The sequence below is a fragment of the Olea europaea genome, unplaced genomic scaffold, assembly GCF_002742605.1.
Source record: "Olea europaea var. sylvestris unplaced genomic scaffold, O_europaea_v1 scaffold1965, whole genome shotgun sequence".
NCBI classification, from domain to species: Eukaryota; Viridiplantae; Streptophyta; class Magnoliopsida; order Lamiales; family Oleaceae; genus Olea; species Olea europaea.
In genome coordinates, this window is record NW_019237499.1 from 20250 (window position 1) to 35619 (window position 15370).

Below are 15370 nucleotides of genomic sequence, written 5' to 3' on the forward strand. Positions count from 1 at the left end.
ATAGATGGATTAAATCTTATGTGTATTGTGGATTGTTTGGAGGTTTTATTATTATTTTTTTTTTCCCCTTTGGTTGCTACTAACACATTTTAATTTAATGACAGGAAAGAACAAAGGATTTGTCATGGTTGCAAGAAACCAACCACTACCCGTCTGATTACCCGACGAAGAAACCATGCTACATATGTGGCATGGAATTTGAGAAATGCATGGAGGTCGAAAAGAAGAATAAAAACTTAGGATGTCTATTCTTCTATTGCACAAACGACTACGGTCATTTCAAGTAACTCAACAAAGAAGATCTTTGGCAATTTGAGGGTCGGTCAAGTTCTACATTAGAAATTAAAGAGTTGTCAAGTTTGTTGATAAATGTTGCTAAAATAACCGAAGAAAAGGATATGGATATCTCGGTAAAATTTACATCCCGCAAGGGTAAAAGAGATAAAGATAACGGGAAACCGAATGGAGTAGCTTTGTGAAAAGTAGTTTAACTGCTTATGTTATTTTGGAGTTTGTTGTAGCACTTGTTTATTTAGCCATTCTAGGCTTATGGAATGTAACGAGAAATGAAACGGAGGATCTCCATGAAATGAAATGTAACCTTATATGTTGCTGTAGAGTTTGTTGTAGCATTGGTGTCGTTATAATGTATTGACAATGACGTCAAAATTTGGAATGTTTTGAGAGTATTTTAAGATTGGAGTGACCAGCATATCATATTTATTGAGTATCCATGTGACCATCATATCGTGTTTTGATATTGATGTTTAAAGTAATTGTTATGATGTCAATGGTGTTATTGACACAAAAATGAGATTTCAAAAACATAAAGACTATGCCATCTAGAGGTGTTACAAAGAATAGAGACACTACACTTCAGTGCACCTTCTATTTATACAATGTGCATATCTACACCAAGAAGTAAAAACATTAAATAAACTTGCTGGTACAAATCAAATTCAAAAACTGTATCCATTCATTGATATCATTATTAAGCATCCATCAACACTATCACGAAGGCAACATATTCAACAAAAAAAGGAGCTCCAAACTCTTGTACCCAACTGCTAAATTACACAAAAAAGCACACCAAACTGTTGTTCATATTGCACAGAGTTTGTAAGTTATTTGCCAGTAACCTAAACCCAAACACAAAAAACAACAAAACTGATTTCACATTATTTATCGTGGCAATGCCTTTTTGATTTTGTATATTTCGTTTGACATCGTGCCTGTGCCCTGGCTGATCTCAATTTGGCTGATTTGGCCTCTGTCGTGTCTTGCCATTCGTCAACATATTTTTCATCGCAGTTCATGGTCATCATGGGAGGTTGATGGTTGCCCGTTTGAATGCAAATTGTTGCTGCTGGCTCAGATTGAAGATATCGTGGTTGAAAAGATTGTGCTTCCATATCAGTTTGTTGTGATGAAGCTGATTTTTCCCTTCTTGCATTCAATTTACCCTTCTCCACATACCATATTCAACGATTAGTCATACTTTGCAACCAACATGGAGAGGTAAAAAAAAATAAAAAATAAAAAATTGAAATGTACTTACTCGTTTATCCTGGCTTGTGTTGTAATGTGATTCAACTGGTTCCAACTCGCGTTCAAGCCAATCATCTACCTCGATATCATTCACCTCTTGCATTTCGTCCATTACTTGATCTCCATTGCCATGCAATCCCATTTCAAAAACAATCTCAAACTAGGAATCTACATATATATAATCCACATACATTACATATCATGCATTCCCCATGTATGCAAAACCCACAAAAACTAGCACCAATATTCACACTTCAGAACAAAATGCATCTTTTTTCTTAATCTCTCTGTTTAGAATTAAACTAAAATAAGCCGTAAAAATATATAACTCTACAGTGTAATGTTCATAGTCAATAAAGGTTCCTCAGTAGTGCAATGTTCATAGTCAGATATAATAATATAAATTTAAACTCGGAATCACATCAAAAAATTAAACAATACTGATTTAATAAGCTACATAAGAACTTGTTTCGAAAATACCTTCAGGTGAACCATCCATGTGCACGCCTTCAAGAATGTTCAACAATGGCGGTTTGTTTGTTCACAGCGACCAAGTATATTCGATTCGGGTTCACACCCTTCAATTTAGGGAAAATAGATTTCATGCTTAATGGTTCGATTTGGGAGAGATTTGATTTGGGGAAAACGGAATTCACGATTACGGGTTCAATTCAGGGATTTGGATTGAGGGTAATTGATTGCAGCTAAGGGTTTTTGGGTTGTATTGATTGTCACTCTTACTGGTTCGTCTAATAAATTGGTAAAAATCGTGTACATAATTGGCAAAAGGTATTGTTTGGATGCGATTTTGCTAACGTAGAATATGATTTGGCTCTTTAATACTAGTTGGAAGCATTTAACCAGCCAGCTCATTTTTTCATTGTCCACGTAGGCACTGTATATTAACGGTTTGAATCAAGTGAGTTATGGAGATGGACGGAGCTAAGTTGAGTGGCCAACGGGTCAATTCATGAAATTCAGTGAGTAAGTCGTGACATGGTGTAAAGTTCAGTGGCCAATGAAATATTTAACTCAAAAACGCTTGTATTTTTATTTATGGTATATTTATTATTTAGAATTCAATTATTATTATTTAAACAAGTTAAATTAATGGAGTTTATAGATTCCAATCTTGATAATTTATTAATGACAAGAAGTTGTAATTGTGATATACAAATTTTATATGATTGAATCTTAAATTATCAGCAGTCTTGAGTAATAACGAGATAATGATATTGTTTTTATGGATCTATCAGTATGTGTAATATTTCTTACTTATGAAGTGAGTAGCTGATCTCACAAATTAAAATGTAGTGATATTTAAATGGATGTTTGAATGTTTTGTTAAGAAAAACAAAATATTAGAGATTCGCTACAGAGATTCCACATGGATAATTTTGAGTGTCAGTGATTAATCTCTAATGTTCGGTAGTGAAATTGGTCATTCGACTTGAAGTTCATAGTTTTCTTATATGAGAACATTTATACTTTGATGTTGGATATTGCTCTATCAAGAATCACTAATACAGAATCTTTCGAGTGTATAAAAAATTATATGAAGCAACTGAATGATTAAGAAGGGATTTATCATTCTTAAATAGTAAGAGATTTTGATCTATATTTCATTCGCTTAAATTGATATCAAAATTCTTGACCAATGTAAGTACATAATAACTCATGATATCCGGCATCGTAATCGATAATCTAATGGGTAAAACACATAAGGCGAGAACTAGAAGAATTGTATTAAAAATTAATTAATTCACAAGTGTGGAACATTTGTAAAATTAATTAATTGAATTGTTTATTAATGAGCTTAAGTTTAATTAATTAAATTAATTAACTAATAGATCGATTATGTTTAATGGCGTGTCAAGTCCAGTTAAACATCTTTTAATAAACTACTAGGATTTTAGATTTTCTTAGCACACATTACAATATCATATTCTTGTTGGCACAAGAAAGAGAAACCCCTTGTTTCTCATTTTTGTTCTCCTATGTTGACTAGACAATTGGATAATTGTGGTGTGAAAATATTATTGTAAATCAAGATTCACGAGGAGGACGAAGAGATTGTGATTTTTCGTGATCACGATTCTCTAATGAGCTTGAAAGTGGAGGAACACTTTTCTAAGAAGTTGTAATCGTTAGTTGACCACATTTAATAGCATAGCTTTAGGAGAGGGGCGAGTTTATGAACTAATGTTGGAGCTATAAAATCGAGACCGCTTTTCTACCTGGAGATCAAGACCCGACATCAAATTCACTAAAAACATAAGTTGCTTTGTTGATGACTTAAAACCACCATCTCTAGCAAATTCGAATCACAATTAACATCTAAACAAAAAGACAATCTTTGAAAGGAATTGAAATATATTTTATATTTCATTGTGCATCTATAAGTAAATTTCCAACGGTGTTATTAAAGCCGACTTTGTATTTGTTAGAAGTTTTGAATCATAGAAACAATCGGTGGTTGATTGTTGTTGATTTCTTGTTTTTAGCTTATAAGAAAACTAATTTTTATGTTCTAAATCCCTTTTTGAGAAGAAGAATCAATTTTTAGTCAAAAATTAGGTCGAAAGGTAGCGGAAGTGGCAGCAACGACTAGAGAGTGCCCCTACTGTGGGACAGCGAGATGTCATCATTGTGTGAGAGCGGTGACATCCCATCGTAGTCTCAAGTCGGTGACACCCTTAAATAATTTTAGGGTTTTGGGGTTGATTTGGGATGGGGAACTCTCATGTAATTTATGGAATTAAAGGCTCTTTCTTACAGTTTTGATTCAAAAGGCAATTTACAATTTTAAAATAAGGGAATGTTCTGCAATTTAAGAATTGGAGGGTCTATTTGTAATTTTAAAATTGGGCCAAAATACAATTTTTCAAAAAGGGCTTTTGACGCAGTTTTAAAAATGATTTTCAAAAGGTTTGACCTAAAATTTTAAAATTTTAATTTTGACCAATTTAAAATTTATTCTAAAATTCACAACTTTTTAAATTATCGTTAAAACGGATTATAACTAAACTACCTTCAACCCTAAATTGAATTTTATTTTTTAAGGAGTTTTATCCTAAATTAAAATGTTAATTCAATTTGTCCTAAAATTTTGAAATTAGAGTTGGACTCTAATTTATTATTTAATTGAAATTTAGTTTTAATTAAATAAATTAGCTAATCAAATTAATTGATGATTTAATTGTTTCGATCTATTCGTTTAAATTAGTTTAGATTATTTTAATTGTTAGAAATTTGAAATATATTTATATAATATTAAACATTATATAGAAATTTAACTGGTAAGTAAATTTTTTGTTGAGTAACGTACTTATTTATAACTAATAAATCTCTAATTTTTGAGTGTTAAATACTTTTGGATGGATTAGTTTTATTAGCATTAGAAGCACATTAGATTATGGCAGGGATAACTGTACGGTTTAATGAACCTTCCACTAATTTGATGGATTGGCTAAGAGATTATTTATGGTTAAACTCTTCACAAGTTATCAGTAGATATAATCCTTTTAGTATGAATAGTTAAGTGAAGTGGATATGGATGTTCTTATTTGGACATCTTGTTTGGTCTATTGGGGTTTGTTCTTATTTTCAGGCATGGACATTGACAAGAATTACTTGAAACTTTAACACGGGGTTCATGAACGCACACCTTTGGTCATATTGATTTGATGGAGAGATAAAACACGTGACTCTTTACATTGTTCAAGCAAGATTGATTAGACTAGCCTACTTTCTGTAGGTTATTTATTCAGCAACTTTCACGGTTACCTTTACATTGAAAAATTTGGCTAATTTTTTCAGTTTGTTATACCCACTATAATCTTATTTCTTTCGATGGTGAGATGGACACCTTCTAATATTTCTAAACAGGATTCCACTCATATCTTGGATACTAATAGTCCCTGAACTATTATGGTAAGGAAAAGTTTGATTTAGATGGAGAAGAGGAGGCAAAAATTGAAACAAAAATATAATTTGATTCTTCCATCCTCAAAAAAATAAGAAAAGTTCCATCATCTAGTGAACAATGAAAATTTTGATGGAAGTTACAATCCCACTATTGAATAGTGAACCTACATTCCTTCATCAACGTTGGTTTTCGATTGAATGATTGAGAGCTAACTATTGACAAGGGTGGAACTAGGTATATTATCTACTGTGGATAGATTTTAATCAGTGCCAGACTTTGAAGGTTGTATGGAAGACTCAGGGGTGGACCTAAAGAGGGTCATGTGATCCCCGCTCCCAGCTTTTGAGTGTTTTTGTTTTTATTTTTTTTATAAGGCCTATTTGGTATTGATTAGAATTTAAACTTTAATCTAAATCAAAGTTGATAATTAATTTTAATAACATATTTCGTGGAATCTTAACTTTTATCAAAATTTATGAAAAATCTAATTTTAATCCTACCAAACAGGGGTAAAATCACGATAAATTTAATTTTTTTTCTTTTCACTTACTCTCTCCTTCATACCTTTTATCAAAATTTTAACCCTTCTAATTTTTTAAAATTTGTTTATAATTTTTCTACAAATTATCACATCTACTACAATTTTTCATTTTTCAATCAAATTTTTAATTAATTAGAATCTAAATTTGCATTTTCTCCTATTCTATTTGTGTACATAGAATGTGTCTAAACCGATTATATCCAATTTAACTTATATTTAACGAATTGTATTTATTTGATTGAACATTGATTATATATTTTTCCTTTCGATCACTTGAATTAACTGTTCGAAATCAAAAGTATGAAAATGATGAACAAAATATTAATGAAGAAATATTTTTTGAATGTAAATCTGCATTTTCTCAGGTCAAGTATAAATCATTCAAAAATAAATAACAAAGTATTCGATTTGTATAGAGTTCGATTGTACTCCTAACTAAAAATTTCTACGTCCACCATTGGGAAGACTCAAAGTTTTAGCTGTATATAAATCAATTCCTCCAAAACATCAAAATTGTTTAACAAATTTAGATTCGAAGTAGAAAAGACTCACAAAGAAGGTTGAACAGAAGGGTGAAAGGAAGGTGCAACTGAATGTGGAGCTTGTTGCATTGTCAACAAATGGCATATGTGGTAGTGGCAGAAGCTTTAGCAGCTGATTTTTCGACTTCACTAACAATGGTTGTTGCTGCTGCTACTGCAACTGTGGCTGGATAAGATGACTCAATTTCTGTGATTGATCGAGTACTTCCGACGATGCCAATTCCATGAACGATGATGTCCATCCTCGAACCCCGTAAAATCCAATTGCCTCGTCGACTTCCCCACCGAAATATCCTCGACAGCAGCTAGAGTTGCCTCTGATTGTTGTGACCCTTTTGGAAGGAAATCCCCTCCCTCACTTTGTTCCATTAAAAAAAAGAACAAATATTATGCAATTTTTCGTATCAATCATCACGAATTATACAATTGCTGCCAACGGAACCAAAAATTGAACGAATTTCGAAATTTGGAATCTAAAAAAGGCAAAAATCTGGAATTAAGAACTGGTCTCTGTTTACACGTCAGATTCAAACATAAATCTAATAAATATGTCAGGATCTAAAATTTCTGACTACTTAACCTCAATCAAAAAGTACTTATGCACTAAGTCTGGGCCAAAAATTCAGTTCTTGCACTAGACTCTGTTGGAAAATTACACCAATAATTGTGCATATTATATTTACAATAAACATATCGTTTATTTGCATGAAATTGAAACGTATTCCAACTTATTGAAATTGGATTTAATAAGACAAAATGAGAATTTACCGATTCCAAAGAATATGAACGTGGAACCTTCTCTTTCGATTCTTGAACGATCGAACCTTGCAATATAAATATATAAATTAGATTAATCATTTTCTGAAATTAAATCATAATAAAAGGAAATCAGAAAATGAGGATGAAGATGCAAGTGATGAACTTTTGGCCGAGGCAAGTGTTGAACTCTTTGTCCTTAAAATGAATTTGCCCCGCATCGGTGCTAACGATTTTTTGGCAATCACCTCCCAAGATACAACGACCACGTCGAACCATAGGAGCATTCCAAATGACTTCGACCAGCGAATTCGAACGAAATTCCCTCTCTACCATGACCATGACCATGACCATGACCACGACCACGACCACGACTTTGATGCAAATGTTTTATGCAAAACCAAAGTGTAAATTGGAATATAATGATATGACATCTATGACTTTTCTTGAATGAATAATATTCAAACACATGGGATCTATATATATAGTAGTTGGAAAGGTATGTCAAAAGATATAACTATACCAAAAGACGTATCTCTTGGAATTCATAATTATTGGACATTAATCATACCCATACCAAGAGTCATGATTTTTCATACGAAAAGCCACGTTTTTTCCTTCATATATTTCTAGAATATTCCACAATATTCTATACGATTTTTTCAATAATTTTCAGTATTTAAGAGATTTACATTTGGTTTAATTTCTCATTCACCAAATAACGAATTCCACTTAAATAATCATTTAAAATTGGTCACAACCAATTTCCGATAAAAAAAAAAATTCCAACAGACTCTTCATGGCTCTGTGACTCTATCCTTGACTATCAAGAATTTGGACTATTCGGACACATGGTGAAATGGTTTATGCATTGTTGCCAAGAGCAATGAGATCAAGTTGGTAATGATTAATCTTTCATTTTATTTCTATGGTTGATGATCATAAAAGGCCTATTTACCATTATGTATGAATGAGATATTTGTTTGTATCGATATGGTAAAGGAGTACATTCGATCCTTGTTTGTCTGCTAGTTTTCATTTCTTGTCTTTAGTGTGTGGTAGAGAAGTTTGGTAGCTCACAAGGCTCGTAACCTTGTCAAGGTTTAAAATCATGACTTGGCAATACCCTTTTTTTTTTTTTTTTTTTTTATCAAAAAGATTTTCGACTGCTGTACAATCAAAGCTTCTTACGAAGGATAAGTTGATGTATCTAAACATTGATAGATTGTGTATCTTTTGTGATTCAACCCTCGAAGATGGAAAGCACTTATTTTTCCAGTGTCTTCACTTTAAACATATGGGGACATATTAAAGATTGATTGGGAATGAGAAGGTCAATGACGACAATACTTAATGCATTGAAGTGGATGAAGAAAAAAGCTCAAGGTACATCTTGGCTAGCTAAGGCCAAGAGAATTGCACTTGCTTGCACGGTCTATCATAGTTGGATGACGCGGAATAGAATGATTTTTGAGAATCTCAAACCATGTGTTCATAGCATTGTGAGACATATTAAAACACAAGTATACAAAGTTTTATTCTCTTTGTATACTAATATTTTGGTTCATTTTGAGTCTCTAGTAGTGGGTTTATAGATCTTTTTTGGTTGTATGTATTTTTAAATGACGATGTATGTGCTTTGTGTTTACGATATTTGACAATCTTGACCAAACTAAGCAAAATATCTTCATAATAATAAAATACATTATTTAATCAATTACGCAATCATAATCTTGTGATTTTATTTTAAATTACCTTAAACCAAGGTCAAAATTGGTCTCCTGTCTACTTCACGAAAGTAATATAATCTCAAGTGTCATTATTCTTACTTCTACGGCTACATATTTGCATATTTACCTAATTTGGGAAGCGGCATCAATTGATGAATGATTATACAACATTTGTCCTAATAAATTAGTCATTCGACACTTCTTGCTTGGTATAGCTGTTACACGGGTCGCTAATGCGACCTAGATCATTATTTCATATTCAACTCCTACTGTAGTTGTTACCATTGTGTTCTTGATCTATTCAATTTGGTCAAGGAATTATTCTAATTAGATGCTTGAATGAATTTTTGGTACTTTCAACTTCATGATTATATTATGAAGCTAAGCACAACATCCTTATGCACCTATTTCATATGTTAGGGACAGCTGGTGGATTCGATAGCTCTCGATTTAGCGATATGCATGGTTTCTAAATTACCTTTAGACCTAGCTGATATTGAAGTTTCATCAATAACATGATCATATTGTATAGGAATTAGTGAAAAAAATAAAAATAAAGGAGCGATAAATTCTTTCTTGTTCTATCAAGAGGGCATTATTGCTCCTTTTTTTAAATTATTATTATTTATTTTAGTCATATTGTACCTAGAATTTTATTCATTATACAACAGAAAGAGAAAGAAAATGGATTATTTTTCTTACAGGTTAATTGATGATTGATTATTGTTTGTTTGTTTGTTATATACGCATTTTATTTTCATTTATTTATCCATCTTTTGGAAAGTTATTTTTTACACTGAAGTTTGAAATTAAAACAACAAAAAACTGAGTTTTGGCTTAATCTTTTTATCGCAGAGATAAATATCTCAGAAATAGGAAAAAAAAAATAAATGAAATGATCAAAATTCAACCTTTGTCTTAAATAAAAAATCTAAATAGTCAAAAGGTGGATGTAGCAAAGTGGATTGTGAATCTACCATGCGTAGGTTCAATTTGTGTCGTTTGCCCATAATTAACATGATATAATCTATACTTTCTTTTCTCAGAAAGACAGAATCAAATTGTAACTATATTTATTCATTCTCCACTTCAACTTACAAGTGCAAGATAACCCCAAGGTGTTGTGGGATTTTTGTACCAATGAGGGCTGTTTAGAGGTGTCAACGAGTCGAAACTCCCAATTCGGACTCGGCTCGAGCTTTTTTTTTAACCCGAGCCGAGTTGAGCAAAAGCTCGGCCAAAAAATTAAGGCTCGACTCGAGCTTTCGGCTCGGGCCTTATCGAGCCAAGCCGAATCTGCTTGAGTTTTTTTCCCCAACTACCGATTTAAGACTGCTATTTTGTAGCGTTAACCGGCAGCGAATTTGCTGACTGTTGGCAGCAGATTGAATTGAATTTTTTTTTACAGAGACCGGCTTGGACTCGAGCCGACTCCCCGAAATGGGGCTAGGGCTTGGGTCGGATCGGGCATTTCTGGATCGAGCCGCGGGCGACTCGAGTCGACAAGTCTAATTGTCATCCCTAGGGCTGTTCGTCAATACCGTTATAGGATGGTTTGCGACGTTCATAACTAATCATCTTACTACGAGGCACTTACCTAGCGGATGCTACTACCCAAACCTTTTCGGTTCATCTTGACATTCTCCACTTGTCTAACTATGGCTAATAAGTTTTGGATATCAAATAGATCTCGCAAAAGGCAATTTTAAAGTGGGCCATATATGTGTGTGTGTACGCGCACGTGTATATATATATCATTCATGGTATGATCTTCTATATCCTAGGTCTTCCCATTCTGTAATCTAGTTTATGTTCTTCATGTAACATTCAGACTAAATGAATTAACAAATTAAGTCGATAATTTCACATAGTATGGATATATCTGTTTTCCATGTTGGTTAATCTTTAGAATTTCCATTGGTTAGCTTTCATTTTGTCTCTAACCATCAAATGAAATATGAATAACGCATCATTCTCTTTTTGAAAGAAGAGGCACTTTGTGTAATGTTGGTTTTTAAAAAATAAAAATAAAATTGTCTTCTCTGTATTACTCTATCTCTAGAGTCAATTGTTTTATATGAGAAACAATTTAACTCAATCACTTATTGTCGTTACTCTTCAATTTTCAGTTATGGCCTATCTTCTAGAGGTACTTAAATTGGATTAGTGATCAATTTTTAAGTGTGTTGCAAATCTAATAAGTTACTTCCATTGTATAAAATCAATAGTTCACCCACACTCTAACTAAACTATTTTCCATTTTTATAGGAACTTTGTACCAGAAACAATGGTATGTTCAATTATAGCCTTTATGGGACTTAATCTCTTCTCATCATTCCCATAGGGTAAGGGATGAATGTATGCATTTCAATGAGGGCCTTATTCTATGGTTACGATTCTATGTTATATGTCTTTTTTCATGTGTTGGAAGCTGATTTTACTTTAGACGTTTATGACCTTCCCATGTATCCCTTATGATAATGATTCCTTTGACATTGTGACATTAATCACGATGAGTCCACAGACAAAATCATTTTTTGGATTGGATTTCATTTGATTTTCTACGATTTCGTTACGTATGATTGGGATTGATGTTATATATAAATATATCGTCATTCTATTAAGTATTTTGATTTAAGTTCTTTTTTATCGAAGAGGTGGAATATAATAACTTGAGAAAACACATTGATCAACCATGTGTCATGCATTATATGTCCCCTGATATGTCCCATTCTTGTACCACTTTCTGGAAGTCGATGACTTTTTTTAACTACTACCTTTACACCAAAGAAAAGCTAGACCAATGTCCTAGTTAATCATCTTCAACATTAGAAGTATATTGCATTTTCCTCAATAATCAAATAACTTTTTTCTTTCTTTCTTTCTCATCCTTTTTTTTTTTTTTAATAAATCATACTTGATTCCATCCATTTATCTATTTTCTCTCCTACAAGTTTTAGTCTCAAGAAAGAATGTTAGTTCTTATGGTTCATATATTATGAAATGAATATACATAACAATTCGTTATGTATAGATGATGAAATTTCATTGATACAAGTCAATTCTAATAGACTTATAAGAGATGCTCATTGGCGTACATCCAATAGGAACCGAAGACACTTTTACCATTCACGCATGGATGCTTATCATGGATCCTCATATAGAATAACCAAATTCCAATTATCATAAAATCTTTACGATAAATTAATACAATTCAGGAGGAATCAATGAAAGGATATCAATTCAAATCTTAGATTCTGAATTGAAAGATATCTAAAATTCTCACTATTTCTTATATTCATGGATACAATTCAATTCAATGGGATATTTCATTCACATTTTTTTCCAACAAAATTGATTTCTAGAGCTCTTTGATTGAGAATTTGGAGTATGCTATTTTTTGCACAACTCACATAGGTCAACAAGCAATCCTATCATTTAATGCCATTTTTAAATTGGTTTATTCTACATCTAATACTAGTTATAGCATGGGATCTAGCAAAGCCAATTTAGTCATTGTTAAGGCCTAAGTAATGAGGGTACTACAGTGAAGAAATTCAAACCTTGAGCTTGGGGATGCAGTTAATTGATAAGAAAGACTGGAGTTCTCGCCGTAGGAGGATAGATATGACATACTCGTCCAAGTCAAACTGGAGTTCTCACTCTAGGAGGATAGATATGTTTAGTTCTGCTCAACTTAGACGAACCCACAATGTGCAACATGTAGATATTAAATTTCATAGAGGTTACGTACATAGATCTAGCCTTTCCATGCATAATGGTTGCATTTGTATACATGTAAAGAGGTAAAATTATTTCTCAAACTCAATTACCATACCTTCATAACTGGCAACTTCCAGTTAGAATCTAGTAGCAATGTTTATCTCATTATTATAAAAAATAGATTTCAGTAATACACTTAAAATACTACATGCTTTGCTGCCACATGGAAGCTACTAGCTATACTAATTGACGAAGTTCTCCAGTTTGTAACGCAAACTTGCGGTGCCTTGACAGCACAGATGGAATGCTGACTGCCTGCATTATTGATGTCAAGTCATCGTTGTGTATCTTAGCTGCACTGAGTATTGTTTGCAGAATCTGGAGTGGATCACCATGGCTCACAATCAGTACTGCACATCTACAAAAGAGACGATACATCCAAAAACATGGGAAGTAAACAGGATCCACGATGACAAATTATAGGATTTGAGATCTGTTTTCAGCCAATGACAAGACCATGGAAAGACGTAGTGGGAAAGGGCTAATAGAGATATATCTATAATCATGGAGTGAAGACACATCTTTAGAAGGTTTTGAAACGCGTGACATGAAAATAACAATTTTGGACTTTTGCCACGTTCGCGTAAAAGAGTTGGGTATCTAATTTCAAATGGAACCAAAAATTTTACCTTCCATTGCAAATTCAATTTCATTCCCTTTTTCTCAGAAGGGGAAGGTCTATTATCCTTCCCTTTTCGACTCCCCACTTTCCATTTTCAACCAACTTCTGGTTATGCTAAACATACCTACAATGTCAATAGGTTTATGAGGCAATACTGATCTGATTGGATACTGAATATGATAGGTAACTCTATATGAATACCTCTATGTACGAGCCTGTTAAGTACCCTCTTTTGTTAAAGAATGCTTATTTATGCGAGTCAAAGCATATACGTATATAAATAGAGCAACAAGCTTTTTCTCACGTTATGGTACAAATATGATTTTGTCCTTGGGTGAAAGTGCTCCGTGTGTACACATATGATGCTATGTGAAACTTAATTTGAAATTAGCATGCTCAAATGTTGCATTTCATAGTGAGATTTTAGTATTAAAAGATCTAACTTACAGTTTCAAATATATAGTTGCACAAGGTATGCGAACAACGACATAAAAACAATTATATACAGATTTCGAAATCAATAGAAATTTTGATCGAAAAGTTGAAAATGCAAGCTCGAGAAAGAATAAGAGAACCGATAAAAACCATTACCTTTCAAACTCTGATTCTATAACAGTTAAAGCCCTTGTGAGTCTAGAGACAACATCTGCAACACTTTCTCCACCTTCAGGCTGCATGAAGGGATCTTTCTCATCCAGGGTCCATATATCAGGATACTGTAAAGGAAGGAAAACAAGAAAACTTTAAATTCTGACCAAATTGAGGACCAACTGAAAATATTATTGATGTCAGACTAGGATCAGCTCCATGCTAGAGAAGTAGATTACATGAGCAGATTGACAGTAAATCAACTCAGAGGCCAGAGCTGGCATTGGATGATAGAAATTCTCAAAGTTCGCTTACTTTATCATGAGACGTAAGCTCATATGAAGGACCAAAGTATCGCTCCCGAAGATCTGCCATAGCCTGTTCAGTATATATTACTCACATTAAGTAACGTCTAGAAAAATTTTTAAGAACTAGATAACAATAACTAGTCCTACCTCTCTTCCATTGTACAGAAAACCCCTAGCCAAAAATTTATACCCAAATTTGCAAACCTTTAGTTAATTACCTTATCATCTGAATGATACATTTGGATGATGGAAGTAGAGAAAAACTCATTTATATAAGCATCCCATCTTTTACTGGTTTAAGTGCTTAAAATCCTGTAATTTGTGTTTGGCTAGGAAAGGCCTCTTGTATGGCTGGTATGGTATTAAGATGGTATAAAGAAAAATTCCATTTCCTATTAGTCTTCGTCTAGTTCCTAGCCAAAAAATTATTTTTATCCAGTAAATAGTTGAGTAAACTTCTTCTTTCACTCAAGGATGCAATCAAACAAATCAGTTTAGCTAATGGCTAACGTTCAAATATCCAATCCACTTTTGGCATGCCATAGTAGTGTTTTGCTCATATTTCTTATGATTTTATTGCTGATATTGGAAGAACTAATCTGCTCAAATAAAGATCAGGATGCATCTGCCCATGCTCTACAAATGTGGTGATACTGCCTAAAATGTGAGTATCTACTGCTGCATCAAGTATCAACAAAAATGTAGCAAAGAAAGATCTTTTCTACAACTATATTTTGGAAAGCTTGTATCTAAACTATCTCCAATATCCTGAAATCAATTGATGGAATAACTTACCTTGCACTGTGGACCTTCGAGTGAAATATTTAGAACAGATGCCACCACTTTTGCAGTATGACTGGTTCTTGAAAACGGTGAATAGCAGATTCGAACATTTTCCAATCCAATGTTCTTTTCACTGAGTTCCTGTGACAATTCAGAGTTCAGCATAAACTAGGGGAAATCCAGAATTTGTTTGCAGGTGGAGCAAAATGTAAAATGAAATCTGTAATTAACATCTGCCCCC

At 33.0% G+C, this 15370-nt stretch overlaps 2 protein-coding genes across 6 annotated transcripts in view; both read right to left on the bottom strand.

The window, feature by feature from the left end:
* Window positions 1-958: 958 nt before the first annotated feature.
* Window positions 959-2341, bottom strand: LOC111379288. 4 transcript variants are annotated; one of them, XM_023002647.1, is made up of 3 exons: window positions 2029-2341; window positions 1559-1668; window positions 959-1466 (listed from the first exon to the last, which is right to left on the bottom strand). In XM_023002647.1, the coding sequence occupies exons 1-3, from the start codon at window positions 2045-2047 to the stop codon at window positions 1179-1181; spliced, it is 417 nt and encodes a 138-aa protein (XP_022858415.1). In that variant the 5' UTR covers window positions 2048-2341; the 3' UTR covers window positions 959-1178. The 4 variants fall into 4 exon arrangements, with proteins under 4 accessions (XP_022858415.1, XP_022858414.1, XP_022858412.1 ...); XM_023002646.1 differs by having other exon boundaries at window positions 959-1463; window positions 1559-1716; XM_023002644.1 differs by having other exon boundaries at window positions 1559-1716.
* Window positions 2342-12791: 10450 nt separating this feature from the next.
* LOC111379281 overlaps window positions 12792-15370 on the bottom strand; it is a 4005-nt gene continuing 1426 nt past the window's right edge. The window contains exons 3-6 of one of the 2 annotated variants that reach the window (XM_023002638.1): window positions 15142-15270; window positions 14354-14416; window positions 14042-14166; window positions 12792-13146 (exon numbers count right to left, since the gene is read on the bottom strand). In XM_023002638.1, the coding sequence (XP_022858406.1) occupies window positions 13098-13146; window positions 14042-14166; window positions 14354-14416; window positions 15142-15270 (366 nt within the window). In that variant the 3' untranslated portion in view covers window positions 12792-13097. Of the gene's footprint in view, window positions 13187-14041; window positions 14167-14353; window positions 14417-15141; window positions 15271-15370 lie in introns of both variants that reach the window. The other variant, XM_023002637.1, reaches the window with a different exon arrangement.

Bases quoted from the DNA above. Each gene is read 5' to 3' on its own strand.
- LOC111379288 (XM_023002644.1), bottom strand. From the start codon at position 1,690: ATGGGATTGCATGGCAATGGAGATCAAGTAATGGACGAAATGCAAGAG. The intron at 1,467-1,558 runs GTAAGTACATTT...TGGTATGTGGAG, and splicing joins ACACAAGCCAGGATAAACGA to AAGGGTAAATTGAATGCAAG.